General features: G+C 44.3%; 1 protein-coding gene across 3 annotated transcripts in view; it reads right to left on the reverse strand.

Annotated features, from left to right (window-relative positions):
• The window catches only part of GCNT2 (glucosaminyl (N-acetyl) transferase 2 (I blood group)), an 82,995-nt gene that overhangs the window by 37,057 nt on the left and 27,590 nt on the right, over positions 1–18,348 (reverse strand). Inside the window, exon 2 of one of the 3 annotated variants that reach the window (XM_030314864.1) lies at positions 17,588–18,346. The exons of the other annotated variants lie outside the window; for them this stretch is intronic. Coding sequence (XP_030170724.1) covers positions 17,588–18,346 — 759 coding nt within the window. The remainder of the gene's footprint in view (positions 1–17,587; positions 18,347–18,348) is intronic. 3 annotated transcript variants of the gene reach the window in all.

Below are 18,348 nucleotides of genomic sequence, written 5' to 3' on the forward strand. Positions count from 1 at the left end.
CTAAACAGTGAAGCAGAACACCTGTGTTTGAGGGGTCATTCTGCCGCCTGAAAGATCCCAAAGGATAGGTGGGAGCCCTCAAGGTCACTGTTATCATGGGTGGCATTGGCCTCTTCTGCCCTGTGCCCCCGCCCCAAAGTGGGGCAACTACACTTCAGGCTTCTTCAGCCTGTATTTCCAAACCATTTCCAAATGGTTACCTCTTCAGAGAGCCAGCCTGCTGGGTCACCCCACAAAAAGGTTACCACAGAGACAAATACACAGCATAGTGGGGGAAGACCAAGGCTTTGGAGCAGCGTTATATATTTTTTAAGACTTCATTTTATTGTTTTTTAACATTATTTATTTTGAGAGAGAGAGAGCACGTGCACCAGTGAGGGAGAGGGGGAGAGAGAGAGAGAGAGAGAGAGAGAGAGAGAATCCCAAGCAGGCTCCACACTGTCAGCGTAGAGCCCAATGTGGGGCTTAAACTCACAAACCATGAGATTATGACCTGAGCCCAAGTCAAGAGTGGGAGACTTAATGGACGGAGCCACCCAGGTGCCCCTGGATCAGGGTTTAAACAAAGCTCTGCTGCCTCCTATGTGACCTTGGAAAAGTCTTTGGGGATCACTGTCCCTTAGTTTCCCAATTGTTAAAAAGGAATAGTCTTTCTAAGTGGTGGAAAGTCAATCTGGCTATGAAGCCTTCTTCCGAATCTTCTCCTGATCTTCCACAGACGGTCACCCTAGCTTACCTCACTCTTCTGGGGTCGCACTCCCTTTTCTACTTCCCTAGAGGCCTTCTTGGGGTAGCAAAGCTCTTTCCCTTCCGGGGTCAATTGTCCAAACAAAAACAAAAGCGAAAACCAGACAAGAAACACAAACAAAAATGTTATCTTTGGTTATATTCTGCTCAACTTCAAGGAACAGAATAGTGACGGTTGTCTTTCTATGCAACGTGTCGGTTTCCAAATGTCTCCTTTGAGAAAAAAGATGGCAGATTCATGAAGTGAATTTGCACGTTCAAGGTCTGTCCAAATCTGGGATATGCTTCTGCTACCCTTCTCGTACCAACTGCCTCCAAACTCCTCCACCTGCATATTTTTGAAAGTTGAACTGATGTTGCAAGGGGTTGGTATTTCTACTAAGACCCAGTGTTTTACCATTCAGCAGCTGCGGGAGATCTGTATCTTGAAGATACTCTTTATCTTTTGAACATTTTCAAATAAGTGGAAACAAAACAGTTTTAAAATAGAAATAGGGTGTGGCTTCCTCCAACTTCTACTTTTAATAGCCCTATTAAATTCTTGACTTGAGTTCAGTTTATTTAATCCACTCTCCTACTAGCTTCTTTCCCACAGAACCTGTCATTAACTTGAGCTTAGACAGTGTATTAGGGCAGAGGGCTTGGATCAATCCCAAAGAAGCAGACATTTCTTCTTTCCTAGACGTTAAAGCCAAACAAATTTGTCTCCAGGATATGTCCTGTGTTTGCGCGTAACTGAAGAAGATCTTTGTATTTGATTCTCCCAGTGGTTAAAGTGGTTTTTGATTCAGATTTTATGTTTACCAATTTATCCTTTGAAATGATTTCCTTAAACTCTATCCTTTCTCCTAAAAAAAAAAAAAAAGAAAAAAAAGAAAGAGAAAAGGAAAAAAGAAAAGAAAAGGAAAATTTCTTATAAATAGAGGAGGTGTGGCCCCAGTCTGCTTTGGTTAGGGCCCTCGTGAATGATAGTGTAGTTTCAATCACTACCCTTCGATGTGTCTTCAGTGTTTTGGAATCTGCAGAACTGAGTGCTTTTGATGATAACAGTTTTCCAATTTACTGATCGGTGCTGTTCTGTGGAACACAAATATCTAAGGCATTAATTCTTGATCTCAAGATGACCTGGGCATTGGGAAGCAAGCAGGAATGTGTTGGGGCAGCACTTAGGGTGACCATCTGTCCCAGTTTGCCCAGGACTGAGGGATTTCTCGGGATGTGGGATTACCAGTGCTAAAACTAGGAAAGTCCTGGGCATACCAGGATGAATTAATCACCCTAGACACCAGATGTCCTACCCACTCACAGCTGCAAGATAGTTGACAAAAGAGTATTCGGGGCGCCTGGGTGGCTCAGTTGGTTGAGCGTCCAACTTCGGCTCAGGTCATGATCTCACAGTTCGTGAGTTCGAGCCCCACGTCGGGCTCTGTGCTGACAGCTCAGAGCCTGGAGCCTGCTTCCGATTCTGTGTCTCCCTCTCTCTCTTCCCCTTCCCCATTCACGCTCTGTCTCTATCTCTCATCTCAAAAACAAATTAAAATGTTAAGCAAAATAAAAAAAAAAGAGTATTCAATAACTGGATGAGTGTGGAAGGAAAAGAAATGTTTAAACCATTGATCCGGGTGGAGGGAGTAGAGGGAATGCAGAGTAGAGATGCAGATCATCAAAAGTCTGCAAACTGTAGTGCATAAAACCCATATAGCCCTTCCTTACCTATCCCAAATCACCAAATGATCAGCGTTTGTTGGACAGCTTTACAGTGAGCTGAAAAGAACCCACATACATTATTCTAACTACACAGATGTTCCCCAGGGGGTAGGAGAATGTCTTAGGAACAACCTATATAATGCAGGGAGAACCTAAAAGGAAGATAGCAGCTATCGCAGTGTTGACTGTGTCTGAAGTCCCCTCCCCTCCACATCACATGTGACTCGAGTGGTCTTCTTTCTGTTAAGGGGAGACGAATAGAAAAGTATGAAGGTCTTATGAATGGAAGCACTTATTTTAACATGTGTAAGAAATGGCCAGTAAAGCCAGGAAACGTTAACTCATTTAACAGCAGCAGAGTCAACCAGCCGTTTGATCTCTCCGACTCTCAATTTCCAGATTTGTACAAGCTTAGCGCAAATTGGAACTAGATGCTCCCTCAGGCTTCTTTCAGCTCTAAATGCTGTGATTATTCTAGATTCTTCCCAGAATAAAGAGGAGGCTGTTTTTACAGGAAAACTGCACTGGGGAGTTTTGTTTAAATTCACTTAAAGTGCAGGGGAAAGTCCAAAACGTGGTAGGATAACTGACCAGAGATAAAATCCAAGAAGACTTGGAGGTGGGGTGGAGGGTGCTTGGCTCAGACAGACCAAAGTCCTTGGAGAGGAGAAACCACATGGGGGGAGGGGTAAGCAGCCTTTCCGGGAGGCCCCCCCCCACTGAACACCCCACCAGGACTTCAGGGTCTAAACTGGGCAGTTTTCATGTGGGATGTAGGAGAGTGTTTGGGGTCCCGGGCAGGAGGGCTTTCCTTCTGTAGACCCCCAAGGAGCTCTGATTTGAATTGAGGACAGAATCCTAGATTTTCATGAAGGAGGAATCCTGTGAGGAGTGGGGCTAAGGAAGGGGATGGCTCAAGAGAAGAGACTAATGATGGCGGGAAGCTAATTACGTTAGGATGATCTGAATATCTTTGGTTTGCTTAGTAAAAAAAAAAAAAAAAAAAAAAAGGTAGCATCAGCCTTCAATATGTTCACAGTTAAGTTCTGATCTTTAAACCTGGCTTGAAAAGAAAAATTATGGGGAAGGAATATCATCCACCTATTCTCAGAAAACATGGCACTGACGTGGATATGGGGTAAATATACTTTGGGGAAAACCTTCTGATGCTCATGGCTTTGACCAAAAGCAGCTCAAGAAAGAATACGATATACTCTGCAGGTCAGGAGATGAGATTTCAAAAGATGGGCTTGTAAGCAGCTGTGGCAATGAGAAACCACATTAACACAAGGTTAGTTCAGAAAGTGACTAATACATTTACTGCTTTGGACGTAACTTTCTTTTTTTCTTTAAAAATTTTTTAAGTTTATTTATTTTGAGAGAGAGAGAAAGAGAGAGCAGGGGAGGGGTGGAGAGAGAGGGAGAGAGAGAGAATCGCAAGCAGGCTCCACGCTCCAAGCTCACCACAGGCTCAAACTCACGAACCGTGAGATCATGACCTGAGTTGAAATCAAGAGTCAGACGCTCAACTGACTGAGCCACCCAGGTGCCCCTGGATATAACTTTCTAAGGTTGTTCACCAACTGATGAGTTAATTTCATCAAATAAGTAGCCTTATGAAAACCCAGATACGTCCTTTAAAGCAGGGGCTTCTGCTGTTGGGCTGTTCTTTTTTACTTCTATGGTGTGGAGTAAGGCACCAGTTTGGTAAGATCAGGGATGGTCGATCTCGGATTGAAGCATAGTCTGGCTAGGGCCAGCACTGCTCCCCAAATAAGGTTGGCACTGTGAAGTATTCCCAAGGTGAGCAAGATGCTTTGGAAACACAAGGAGAGAGAACAGTACCATTGCTATTGACCAGGAGTAGAAAGGAAATGTCAGAAATGTCCCAGAAGGACTGAACATGGCTAGAAAATGCTGTCTGAAACTGATCCCTCAGGACACAGCAAAGTAATCTAGGGTGTGTGTGTGTGTGTGTGTGTGTGTGTGTGTATGTGATGGGGGTGGAGGTGGAAGGGGTGATGATTTGCAACTGACTGGGCAGCAGGCTGAGGGGCATATTAAAAACTATTTCCATTTAGGAAGAACAGTGCTGAAGGTATCACAATTCCAGATTTCAAGATATACTACAAATCTGTAGTAATCAAGACAGCAGGTACTGGCACAAAAATAGACACACAGATCAATGGACCAGAGCAGAGAGTCCAGAAATAACCCCACCCTCATATGGTCGGTTAATTCATGACAAAGGAGGCAATAATGTACAGTGCGGAAAAGACAGCCTGTTCAACAAGTGGTGTTGGGAAAACTGGACAGTTACGTGTAAGAGAATGAAACTGGACAACTTTCTTACACCATATACAAAAATAAACTCAAAATGGATTAAATACCTACGTTAGACCTGAAACAGTAGCATTCCTAGAATGAAACATAGGCAGTAATTTCTTTGACGTCAGCTGTAGAAACATCAATTCTAGCTATGCCTCCTTAAACAAGGGAAACAAAAACAAAATTACACTATTAGAACTGCACCAAAATGAAAAGCTTTTGTATGGTGCAGGAAATCAACAAAACAAAAGACAACGTACTGAATGGGAGGAGATATTTGCAAATGATATATCTGATAAGAGTTAATATCCAAAATATATAAAGAACACATACAATTCAACACCAAAACAAAACAAAACAAAAGAAAGAAACAGAAAGAAAAAGAAACCCCAAGCAATCTGATCAAAAAATGGGCAGAGGACCTAAAGAGATATACTTTTTCTCAAAGAAGATATACAGATGGTCAATAAACACATGAAAAGATGCTCAACATCACTAATCATCAGGAAAATACAAATCAAAACCACAATGAGGGCACCTGGGTGGCTCAGTCGGTTGAGGGTCCAACTCTTGATTTTGGCCTGGGTCATGGTCTCAGGATCGTGGGATCAAGCCCCACACTGGGCTCTGCACAGGGCATAGATCCCACTGGGCTTGGGATTCTCTCTCCCTCTTCTACTGCCCTTCTCCCCCACCGCCCTCTCTCTCTCTCCCAAATTAAAAAAAAAAAAAAATGAAATGAAAAAATTAAAAAATAAAGGGAAAACCACAATGAGGTATCACCTCACATCTGTCAGAATGGCCAAAATCAAAAACACAAGAAATAACAAATGTTGGCGAGGATATGTAGAAAAAAAGAACCCATGTACACTGTTGATGGGAACACAAATTAGTGCAGCCACTGTGGGAAACAGTATGGAGTTTCCTAAAAAACAAAACACTAATCTGAAAAGACATATGCACCCCTATGTTTACTGCAGCATTATTTACAATAACCAAGATACAGATGCAGCCCAAGTGCGCATCTCTAGACGGATCGATAAAGAGGATATGGTATACATATATAATGGGATATTACTCAGCCATAAAAAAGAATGAAATCTTGCATTTGTGAAAACATGGACAGACCTACAGGTTATAATGCTTTGTAAAATAAGTCATCCAGAGAAAGACAAATACCAAATGATTTCATTCATATATGGGATTTAAGAAAGAAAAACAAAGAAAGAAAGAAAGAAAGAAAGAAAGAAAGAAAGAAAGAAAGAAGAAAAGCCAAAAACCCAGACTCTTCAATGCACAGGACAAACTGGGGGTTGCCGGGGGAAAGTGGGTGAGTGGGGCGGGTGACACAGATAAAAGGAATCAAGAATCTACTTATTTTTTTTAATTAATTAATGTATTTCTTTTGAGAGAGAGAGACAGCACGTGCACACACGGTGGAGGGGCAGAGAAAGAATCTCAAGCAGGCGCCACACTCAGCACAGAGCCTGATGGGGAACTCGAGCTCACGAACCATGAGATCACGACCTGAGCAGATGCCCAACCGGCTGAGCCACCCAGGTGCCTGAGAGCACACTTTGACAAGCACTGGGTCACGTACAGAATTGTTGAATCATTACATTGTACACCCGAAACTAATATAACATTGCATGTTAATTACACTTGAATAAAAAAATTTATTTCTGCCTTTCACAAAGATGGTGCTGAAGGTGAAGAAGGAAGTTCCTGTCCTTCCCAAAGGCAAAGGCAAAGCAAAGGCTTTGAAGTCCAAGAAAATGGTGCTGAAAGATGTTCACAGTCACACGCACACACACACACACACACACACACACACACACACACAAGGAAGATCTGCAGGTCATCTACCTTCTGATGACCCAAATGCCTCTGAAGGTGGCCCAAATATCTTTGGAAGAATGCCCCCAGAAGACACAAGCTGGACCACTGTGCATCATCAAGTTCTCCCTTACTACCCAGTCGGCCATGAAGAGCATAGAGGACAACACACTTGTGTTCACTGTGGATGTCAAGGCCAACAAGTACCAGATTAAAGACACTGTGAAGAAACCCTATTACCTTGACGTGGCCAAGGTCAACACCCAGATCAGGCCTGATGGAAAGAAGAAGGCATATGTTTGACTGGCTCCTAATTATGATGCTTTTGGATATTGGCAACAAAATTGGGACCGTCTAAACTGAGTCCAGCTGGCTACATCTAAATCTAAAATTTTTCGCCATAAAAAAAAAAAAGATCAGGAAAAGCTTCCCAAATGACAGGCTATTAAAAGCAGACATATTAAGGCCATTATTTAAATGGGAGAGATGGAGAAGAGTGGCCCCGGTAGAGAGAGAATGAGCTGAAGAAAAGTGCCAAAGGCAGGAACACAAGGAAGGTGGTTTTTCGGGAATATTCTTTTCAGAGAAAGCAGCAGTGAGAATTGACAGTGAGGTGGTATTGGTGATAATGAGGTGGTATCTATTAGGAGTATGTTGATATCCGACATCCCATGAGATGTTTATAGTGAGCAAATCAATAAGCTGTGGGAACTCCCTGCAGCATGTGAGATTGAGAAGTTATTCTTAGAGCCATGCCTTAATTAGAAAAATATGTCGAGTGTTAGAATGGTTTGAAGAGACAGAGACCCGGGCTAGAGAGGGCACTTGGACGGGTCTAACAATCCATTTGAGAGGCATGACGGGCTGGAGTTAGAGTGGCCGTGATAGGAACAAGTTGGGTAATACTCGCTAGAAACCATCCCAGACAGAATGTACAGAATGTGCTGATTAGATATGGGGCACAAAGCAGTCGGCTCCCAGGAAAGAATGGCAGTGCCAGTCACGGAGACTCTGGAGAAGTGGATTTGTGGGGAGTAGGGAGGTGGGAGGGGGAACATATCAGCAGTTGCCAGTGGGAGCCTCAGGAAGAGATATCCAAAAAAGAGGGAAATGTGGGGGGCATGATACAGTGTTATGATTCATCAGAACCCAAACAGTGATTTGAATCACCAAGTAACAAAGAACATTAAGAGCCAAAAAGCAAGCTGAGGAAAGATTCAAGGGGGACAGTCACTGCAAATTAAAATTTCCCCGTCATTCTGAATTTCTCTGAGAGTAGTGACTCTAAAATCAACTATTAACCAAGGCTCAATAGTCGGCGACCAAGCATCTGAAAAGAACAGTATTATCCATAGTTGGATGGATAATATCCGTTATCCAAGTTCCTCAAAGAGGGATTGTAAAAGCAATGCCCTTTCACACATTTGGCAACATGACAACCTTTACATAGTGTTGAAATCGTAGCTCAGAAAAGTTAAAAACAGAACCACCCTCCGATCCCCAAATTGCACTGCTAGGTATTTACCCAAAGAATACAAAAATACTAATTCAAAGGGATACATGCACCCGCCGTGATGTTTATAGCAGCAGTATCTACAATAGCCAAATTATGAAAACAGCCCAAGCATCCATCAACGGATGAATGGGTAGAGAAGAAGTTGTGTCTAGATACAACGGAATATGAATCAGCTATAAACAAGAATGAACTCTCGCCGTTTGCAATGACATGGGTGGAGCTAGAGAGTATTATGCTAAACAAAATAAGTCAGTCAAAGAAAGATAAATACGGTATGATTTCACTCATATGTGGAATTTAAGAAACAAAACAAATGAGCAAAGGGGGAAAAGAAAGAGAGAGAGAGAGGGAAAGCAAGAAACAGACTCTTACCCATAGAGAACAAATTGGTGGTTACCAGAGGGGAGGTGGTGGGGGGATGGGTGAAATAGGTGATAGGGATTAAGGAGGGCATTTGTTGTGACAAGCACCAGCTGCTGTAGGGAAGTGTTGGGAGAGAGAAATATATACATTTATACAATGAACGTATACGATGCATTTACCTAAATGTATTGTATAAATGTACACATATACAATAAATGTACATATTTATACAATAAACGTACAATAAATTCAATTCAAAGAACTGTACACATCTTATAGGGAGTCTAGGTTGCAAAGTCAGAGTGTAAAGAGGAGACGACATACAGTCAAAACTCCTCTGGAGAAATCCCTTGGGGACGTGCCACATTAAGACGACACAGAGTCTCCCTAATTCCAACATGGCCGATTTTCCCTCTAATCTTGACCTAGATGGTAGTTTCTTCTAACGAGCCCCAGACGAAGAAGTTGGCTGGAACTGAGGAACTATGTGTTATGAGATGTACACGGTATCATTAACATTAGAGAGCCATGGGAACGAAGACCCGTCATGGGAATACACAGAATCCACCTCGGGCTCACTCGAAACCCCAGACAAATTGCATGGAATGGAAGGCAGGGTGGGATGGCCCAAACCATTTAAATTTACACAACTTGTGGGCCTGTGTGTGCGCATGTGTGCGTGCATACAGTTGAGTTTGTGCAAGTTGAATGAATAAAAGTTGAGACTCCGTTGTGTTGAGCATTGCTCACGTATCAGGGGTTGTGTTAGGCGTAAAGGAAACAAAAATTAACAGGTGTAGCTTCTACCTTTGAAGCTCAGTCTCGAAGTCCGCTGGGAACACAAACACAGCACTGCAAGACTAATAATAGTACAGTGTGATACGGGAGGAGTGAGTCCGTGGCAGTGAGAATTAGGAAAGTCTTTTCAGAGAGTGACCGTAAGTTGACTCTTACAAGAAAGGCCCATGTCAGTCAAGTGAGGGAGAAGGAGAAAAAGCCCAGAAGGTCGTGGCAGGACAACTGGCATGAGTCGAGGCAGGGATGGTGGAAGTGGCACATTTGGGACTCACAAGTCACCCAGGTAGAGCTGGAGTACAGCATGGGATGGGGCACATAGCGAGAGAAGGTGCTGGAAAGCCTAAGAGACCAGACGGCAATGAGTGCCCTGCGCCCAGTGAAGGGGCTAGGACATCATGCTGGAGGTGATGAGGATCTGCTTGAAGGTCTTCAAGGAGAGAGATGATCATATGATCAATTTTTATAAATGTCATCCTTGTCACTATGGAGATGGATGAAAGCAGGCTGAGAATACAGTCGGGAAAAATATGTTGACCCTTGAATAATGGCAGGTGTTAGAGGTGCCAACCCCCTGTGCAGGAGAAAATCCACACATAACACTTTTTTTAATGTTTATTTATTTTTTGAGACAGAGAGAGAGAGAGAGAGAGAGGATGAGTGGGGGACAGGCAGAGAGAGAGGGAGACACAGAATCCAAAGCAGGCTCCAGGCTCTGAGCTGTCAGCACAGAACCCGACACGGGGCTCCAACTCACGAACCGCGAGATCATGATCTGAGCTGAAGTCGGACGCTTAACTGACTGAGTCACCCAGGCGCGCCCCACATAACCCTTGACTCCCCAGAACATAAGTACCAGTAGCCTACTGTTGACTGGAAGCCTTACCAATGGCAAACAGCCAATGAACACATATGTTGTATATCATATGTATCATGGACTGTGTTGTGACAATGAAGTAAGCTAGACAAAAGAAAATGTTAGGAAGAAAATCATAAAGAAGAGAAAATACATTTATAGGGCTCTATTGTAAAAAAAAAAAAAAACACACCTGTAACTGGACCCACGCAGTTCAAACCCGTGTGGTTCACGGGTTTGATGTAATTAGAAACGAGACGAGGGGCGCCTGGCGGAGGGTGTAGTCGGTTAGGCATCCGACTCTTGATCTCGACTCAGGTCATGATCCTGCGGTTCGCGAGTTCAAGCCCCGCGTTGGGCTCTGCGCTGACGGTGTAGAGCCCGCTTGGGATTCCGTGTCTCCCTCCCTCTCTGCCCCTCCCCTGCTTGTGTGTGCTCTCTCTCCCTCTCTCAAAATAAACCGATAAACTTTAAAAAAGAAGAAGAAAGAAAGAAAGAAAGAAAGAAAGAAAGAAAGAAAGAAAGAAAGAAAGAAAGAAAGAAACAAGACTATATTGTAGGAGACAAGAGAAGACAGATGGCGGCACCAGAAACAGAGAGGAGGCTGACAGCCAGTTTCAGTCTGTAGTCAGCGCTATGCCAAAAACTTACACCCATCGCCTTGCTTCTTCTGCCAGTAACACCTATGAAGGTGGGGTGGCCAGGTCACATCGTCCCCGTGGCTGTCATACGAGGTGCCCACCTCAGTTCATGTACCACGTCCACTAAGAAGGCTTCCCCGACTCACCCCATTCAAAGCAGGTCCTTTTCCGTATCAGCCTGTGTTCTCTGCAGAGCACTGAACAGAATCTCTAATTATCTTATCTGTCTGCTTTTTTTTATCCGTGTCCCACGTCTAGAACATACACTCCACGAGAGCAGGGGTCTTATTTGTTTCATGCACTACTGTATCCCAGTACTTAGCACGGTATCTAGGTGCTCAACATTTATTAAATGATGACATTTTATAGATATTTATTACAGACGACCTTTTAGAGGCGAAGGCCAGAATCACAACAATAACAACGATAAAAATTAACGCTTAAAATATGGGCTGGGCAATAGTCCAACTCATTGAAGCCTCACGTATTTGATACAAAATTATTATTTTCCGCGTTACAGATGGGAAACTGAGGTCCCCAAATTCAGGTCACTGGTCCAAGGTCACACAGCTTGTAAACGGCAAAGCAGGGATTCAAATGCAGGCAGTTTGGCTCCAGGCTCCACGCTTTCACCACCTTGGCTTTGCTACTTGAAGACTGGGCTTTTGTATAAACACCGGGTATTGTGGCTGGGATGGGGCAGCTAGGATTCCAGCCTGGCTCTCCCCAACTCTTGGAACCCAAGCTCCAGGGAAAGCCAGATCCCCCAGGATGGGTCAGTGAGAACGACGGAGAGAGAGAACCCAGCCTGCAGGGAAGAGCTAGAAGAGGACACACAAAGGCGACTGTGTAAGTTGTGTTCTGAGTGCGTTGGATTTGCGGTGCTCCTTGTATCCATTCTATCCTTCACTGTGCCTCCTGCTTTTGGAGCAGAGCATGTTCCTCAACCCTTCCGATTCCCTCTTCACCTCTCGGTAAAATGGCAAAATGTGCGTTTCAATACTGACTAGACGAGATTCTTGAGAAGATTAAGCTGAGATAATGCGGACCCAGATGGGGCAGATGGGCAGTCCCCTCCTCTTTCCTGGACCTCCTGCTCACACAAAAAAGCCCCGAGTTCCAGAAAGAGGGGCTAACCATCCAGATGACTTAGGGAACAAGAGAGAATATTTTTGGGTGGGTCCCATTATACATCATTCCTCAAGCTCGACAAGACTCCGAATCCCCTAAGGTTCATCTTCTGGACACTTGCAGTTTTTATAATAATTAATGAAGGATTCATAAAACCAGGTATAATTTAATCTAAATGTGTAATACAGATCTTATCTCTCCTTCCTCTAGAAATTTCTTTTTCTTTTTTTTTTTTTAATTTCTTGCTAGGTTATATGAAATACTTGTCTTTGGGTAAGTCACATATTTTCATCTTAGTTTCTCTTCTGCAAAATGGGGATGGTAGCCTTCCTTTTACAGGGGTCTTGTAAGGATTAGACGAGATCATATGTAAGTACTTTTGCAAAATAAGTACTATCCAAACATAACAAAGAAACATTATTAAAAATGTTTTTATGAGACAGAAGGGGTATGTTTATTGAGATGACACCACTTCCACAGAAGTAATTTAATTAGTATTCTCCAAGTTACGATTGTTCAAGGGCTTAAAGCTTTAGGTCTTAACCTGAATCTTGCCCTTCTAATACCAGATGGAGATGTTCATTAACACTCTACCTACAAGACAAGGAACGATTTTGCAGTGGGGAGCGTCCTTTAGTCTGACCAGAGTCACCCTAAGGAACCATCTTCAACTGTAGCCTGCCCCTTGGGAAAGTGACCCAACAAAGGTTCGTCAGTATCCTTCACCCCCTTGATTTGGTTAGGGATAGTGATTTGCACCAAGCAGGACAAATACGAGGTCTCCCCTAAACTTGTTGCTAGAACTCTCAGGAAAAAGACTCTCTTGTCCCCTAAGAGTGCCAACTGTCAGAACCAAGAAACGAGAGCTACTTGTGGCCATCTCTGACAGCAGGTGGGGGGAGTCTGTCTGAATGGGGCCACCACAGGCAGGGAGAGTGACCAACTTGGCCCAATTCACCTGGGGCTTTCCTGGTTGTAGCACTGGGAGTCCCATACCTGGGACCCCGCCTCCCCACCTTTAGCTCTGGACAAAGAGACAGTTTTTCACACCACAGAGAGACCATCTGGCAGACAGAGTCCTGAATTCCTGAATATGTTGTTTCCACTCTTGATCCAGATTTTTTGGAGTCCTTTCTTGGGCATCTCAATTCTGTGACCCGGTAGGCTCTTGCATCTATTTAAGCAACTTTGAGTTGTGTTTCTGTCGCTTGCCACTTAAAGAGTCATAGCACATTCCCAAAGAATGTGCACATATAAATAAAACTCGGCGTTAAAAAAGCAAAATAAATCGAAGTAGGAAACACGCTATTTTTAGGTTTGAAAAATGAGGAAATGTGATCATGTGGTCACTGCTGAGGTTGAGATAATTTATTTGAAGAAGGGGCTCTGAAAAAAAAATGTATACAGATGGAAAAAGGAAGAGAGGCAAACGAAAACATTCTTATGGAGGAAAAACCTCACGGCATGAGAAAGGTCAAAGTAATGAATGCACGAGCAAAAAGTCAAAAGAATAAACTTACACAGTGAGAAGGGGGGGAAAGTATAGCTGAAAAAAAAGTAAGTTTTGCCTTTTCCATTAGGGATGGACTGGCCCTGAAGTGCGACCAGAAGACAATTTAGCCATGGGAATGGACTGTAAGAAACAAGCCTAGCGGCTGTTTCTGTGGGTACTGAGCAATTTCACAAGATTTAAAGCAAAAATCAAAATGGCCTCTAACATTCCACCATGGGGCGGGGAGGCCAAAGACAATGCTATAGGAATAACCAGAAAAGCTAGAGAAAATGGTGGTTTCTTGAGGTGACACAAATGATTACAAAGATCTGATGAGTTAGAAAATCTAACCATGCACCAGAATTCAAGGTGGACTATTGGCTCTCTGTTTGTGCTCCTGGAGGGTTTCCTTTGAGAATATGGCCAGAAGGGAGAGGTCTAGACCATCTGTCTCTCCAAGAGCCACATGGAATGGGCTGATAGCCACTCTGCCTGGCCTTCCCTGAAGAAGGATGTGAGACTGGCCCTCTTACCCCGAGAGACTCTTTTTGGCTTGTTTTAGCACCATTTCTTTTTTTTTTTTTTTTTTAATCTTTATTTCTTTTTGAGAGAGAGACAGTGTGTGAGCAGGGAAGGAGCAGAGAGAGAGAGAGACAGACAGAGAGAAAGAATGCAAAGCAGGTTCCAGGCTCTGAGCTGTCAGCACAGAGCCCGACGCGGGGCTCGAAATCACGAACTGTGAGATCATGACCTGAGCCGAAGTGGGACGCTCAACCCACTGAGCCACCCAGGCGCCCCTAGCACCATTTCTAATTCTAATGCAGATTGGAACAAGCCTAAGGGTTGAAGACCAAGAAAGAAATCATTTTCTCAATAGAAACACAACTTGAAAAAAAAAAATGCCAGGTGAAGCTACGTAATTCAGTGCTACCTCTGCGAATATTCTTTCTATTGAGTCTCATAAACTATTTTCACTTGGTTTTCTGATGTCATGTAACTGTAGGGTACTAGTCATTTCCTTGGTCCTATGACAACTGTGGGTGATTTGGGGAAGCTGATGTACCTGTGCATGGTATTTCTAACACAACCACTTTAAGTTAGGGTGTTAGGCAGAAGAGAGAAGGAACTTTTGAGACAGGAAAGGAACAACACTGTTTGTACTTGCACGTTTTGCAAAAACGATGTTGACGCTATACTTACTGAAGGACTTTTCCTCTTATAACATGACATCGAACATAGAAGAGCTGGGGCATCTGGGTGGCTCATTTGGTTAAGAGTCCGACTCTTGATTTTGGCTCAGGTCATGATCCCAGGGTTGTGAGACTGAGCCCTGCGTGGGGCTCCGTTCTCGTGGGGCCTGCTTAAGAGTCTCTCTCTCCCTCTATCCCTCCCCTGCTCACATGCACTCTTTCTCTCTCTCAAAAAAAAAAAAAAAAAAAAAAAAAGAGCTGATATGGTTAAAAGCTATCTGGTAATGAAGGACCAGACTCACATCCCAAATCTTAAGTCCCAAAGGAGACTCAAGCATAAAATCCTGGAGTTACTTGAGGGTGTGATTGGATTTTACATTGCCTTTGAAGATGGAGATATCTAACACGGGCTAGAGCATTTGATGATACTTATTTTATTTAATTTATTTATTTAGAGAGAGAAAGAGAGAGCATGAGCAAGGGAGGGGCAGAGAGAAAAGGAAAGAGAGAGAATCCCAAGCAGGCTCTGCACTGTCAGCAAGGAGCCCTACCTGGAGCTCGAACTCATGGACCCATGAGATCATGACCTGGGCTGAAACCAAGAGTCAGATGCTTAACCAACTGAGCCACCCAGGCACCCGATGATTTTTTTTTTTAATACCTTGCAATTCATGAAGGCCCCACGTACAAGCAGGATATCCTTCTGCTTTCTCCCTAAACCAGAATGCCATCCCGCATGTAAGAAAGGAAGGAAGCAAAGCCACAGGAGACGTCACATTATCCTGAAAAGCATCCCTTGTAGAATCAGATCTGACAGACCACTGACCCTGGACCATGCTTGCTTTTCTCCCTGGAGGATGCTCTTGGTGGAGCTCTCACCTCCGAAGGAGATGGAATGCATTTGCCAAGGCTAATGGGCAACCGGGAATCTAGACTCACCAGCATTTCCACCTTCCTACAAATTCCTCATAGCTGTATATGAAGTGTTCATGTCGTTCTGGGCATTGAGTCTTCCGCAAGGAGAGGCAAAGGCAGAGATGAAGGGGGTCTTCTTACCTGGGCTCTCATTTGGTAGTTGGGGAGATTTGAGGCTCCAAGAGATTATGTGATTTACATGGAGCCATACTATCTCTCCGAGAAGGCAGAAGCCAGCATACCATACCACAGCCTATAGCAAAAATGGTTTCCTTTCCTCTGCCTGTCTACATATCAGTCTTGGTCTCCTATCTTGTCTATTTTTCTAGGGCTGGAAAATGGGGGGGGGGGTGGAAGATTCTTTTTTCCTTTGGTTTTCTCTTTATTTATTTACTTTGAGAGGGAGGGAGAGAGAGAGTGCAGGAGGGGCAGAGAGAGAGACAGACAGACAGACAGAGAGAATTCCAAGCAGGCCCTGCTCTGACAGCGAGGAGCCCAACTTGGGGCTCAATGCGGGGTCTCACTCGTGGCTCAATCCCAGGAACTGTGAGATCATGACCTGAGCTGAAACCAAGAGACGGGCACTCAACTGACTGAGCCACTCAGGCGACCCTCCTTGGTTTTCTTATATTGGTTTGACATTGAGAAGACTGATCATCCATCTGTCACAGTAACCAGACTTTTAACCCCAGCCTAAATACGTGTTTTTCTTCTTTCAAGATGTGACGATTCAGGCTTTTGCTAAGAAATGCCTTCATCTCAGACCAGATGTAAGGAACCGCATGGCGGGTACCAAATGTTATAAATCAAAAGGGAATAGTGAAAAAAGGAAGGGATAAATATTGAAATGTGAAAACCAGCCTCTAAGTACTGAATCCCTCCCAAATTATATGACAATGATGGAAACCACAGACAGAAGGTGGGAAGATGGCGGCCATACGGAGAGGGAGGCCAGGAAAGACAGAGGGCACAGTACAAGAGCAAACCCTGTTCCCCAAGCCAGTCGCCCTGAGATTCAGAGCCCAAATGTGGTATTTTCCAGAGAATGCTGGCATGTTTATTGCCCAGCAGGCCCTGCCCTGCAGCCTGAGAGGACCTACCAGTGTTTCCAACTTGGCAGGCCCCCAAAACCAGAACAATGATTGTTTTTCTCCTGCTATAATAATGCTGTTGAGTTCATCAGAGGTCCATTTTGTATTTTTCATGGAGACCAAAGCTTGAGATTTCCTGCAGAAGAGATTCTCTCATGTTTCATGTAGTTTTAAAAAGAATCCATCTGGTCCATTAGTAAAGGTGGAAATGTTCTGATGAGAAAAGAAGGAGCTGTTCCTAGAATCTCATTCTTGAGCTAAAGCAAAATGTATTTTCTTTTCCAAAAAAAAAAAAAAACCCTACCCGTGTGATACGGTATACACACGAGTCCAACCATTTCTCAACTCGCCGGGTCTGAGGGAGACAACTCTGGTGGAAAGCTTCATGCTTGGCCATTCGTTCATTCACTCACTCACTTATCTAATATATATTTATTGACCATTTACTATCTGTTCTAAGCACTGAGGATGCTTAGCAGTTAACAGGATAGGAAAATGACCCCAACTTCGCACAGCTAATAATGCAGAGGAGGCCAAGAACAACCTCATACAAAGACGTCAATGTGATTATTCCAAGGGGTGATACACCCTTTGAAGGAAGAATAAGGGGAGGGGTCAGCTCAGCTCCGCTGAGCTGTAGATATCTGGCTGATGGATGGGGTAGGAAGGAGAAGCGCTGGCAAGAGAGGGTCTGGCAAATTTGGGGGAAAGAAAGACCACTATGGACTGACAACAGTAATACCCATTGTGGTAAAGATTTAGTAAGCTGAACGCAAAAGAACACGATCAGTTGTAAAGCCATACCTCTGAAAGGTATTCCTTGGCCGTGCTAGAACCTGATTCTGCATCCAGAAAGGATCAGAGAGAACTACAGATGTTCCCTTTCATCTTGCACGTCTACTAAAAGGGAGCAGGCTCTCGAACGGCCTTTCCAAGTAACGGCACGCTGCTGTCCCCTGAAACACGGCGTCGCACATACCTGGGATCCTGTTGAGCGTCACCCAGAAATGCTCATCAGGACTGAAAGTATCTTTGGACCACCGGAGCAAGTCGACCGCCCGCGGGTCACGGAGGACAAAGTCGGTAAACTCTCTTGATAGAGCCACGTAGGCAGAGCCGAAGTAAATGGTGAGGTTATGGGGAGGAGGTGATTTCAACGCTGTGGTTCTGATCACATAGGAAAGCTCTTTGCCCAGGTGCTCCCGGTGGACGTATTTAGTCCGTCCAATGGCGTGGGCTGGGGGCAGCACCCCCGGGGTAATGTTTTTCCCTTTAAATCCTTTCAGATACCGGACTATCTCCTTGTTGGTTTTCAGGGGGAAATCTTGCCCACACGTGTTGATGGCGTACCTCCATGGGACCTTGGAGGCCGCGAGATCTTTGACGCAGTTCAGGTCGGCCTGGAGCCTGGAAATCCCCCCATAGACCACTGGCTCCATTCTAGAAGCCAGAAAAGCATTTGGGAAGCAGCTCAGTAATTGTTCCACCGCGCCTTTAAATTCGACCGTCGCCTTTTCATCCACGTGAACACAGTAGACGTTCTGAGGCATGTAAATCGCTCTAAAGAGCCTTGCGAAGGTATCGAAATGGTGATGGATGACCATTATATACGCCAAAGGAAATTCGGCTTCTTCTTTAGACAGAGGGGCTGTGATGTAGTGGCTTTGGGTCAGGTATTCCCGGCAAGAAGACTTGTCTTGAATCCTCAGTTTGTTTCTCCACAGGAAAGGCGTTCTGCCT

The sequence above is a fragment of the Lynx canadensis genome, chromosome B2 (genome assembly GCF_007474595.2).
Source record: "Lynx canadensis isolate LIC74 chromosome B2, mLynCan4.pri.v2, whole genome shotgun sequence".
Classification (NCBI taxonomy): domain Eukaryota; kingdom Metazoa; phylum Chordata; class Mammalia; order Carnivora; family Felidae; genus Lynx; species Lynx canadensis.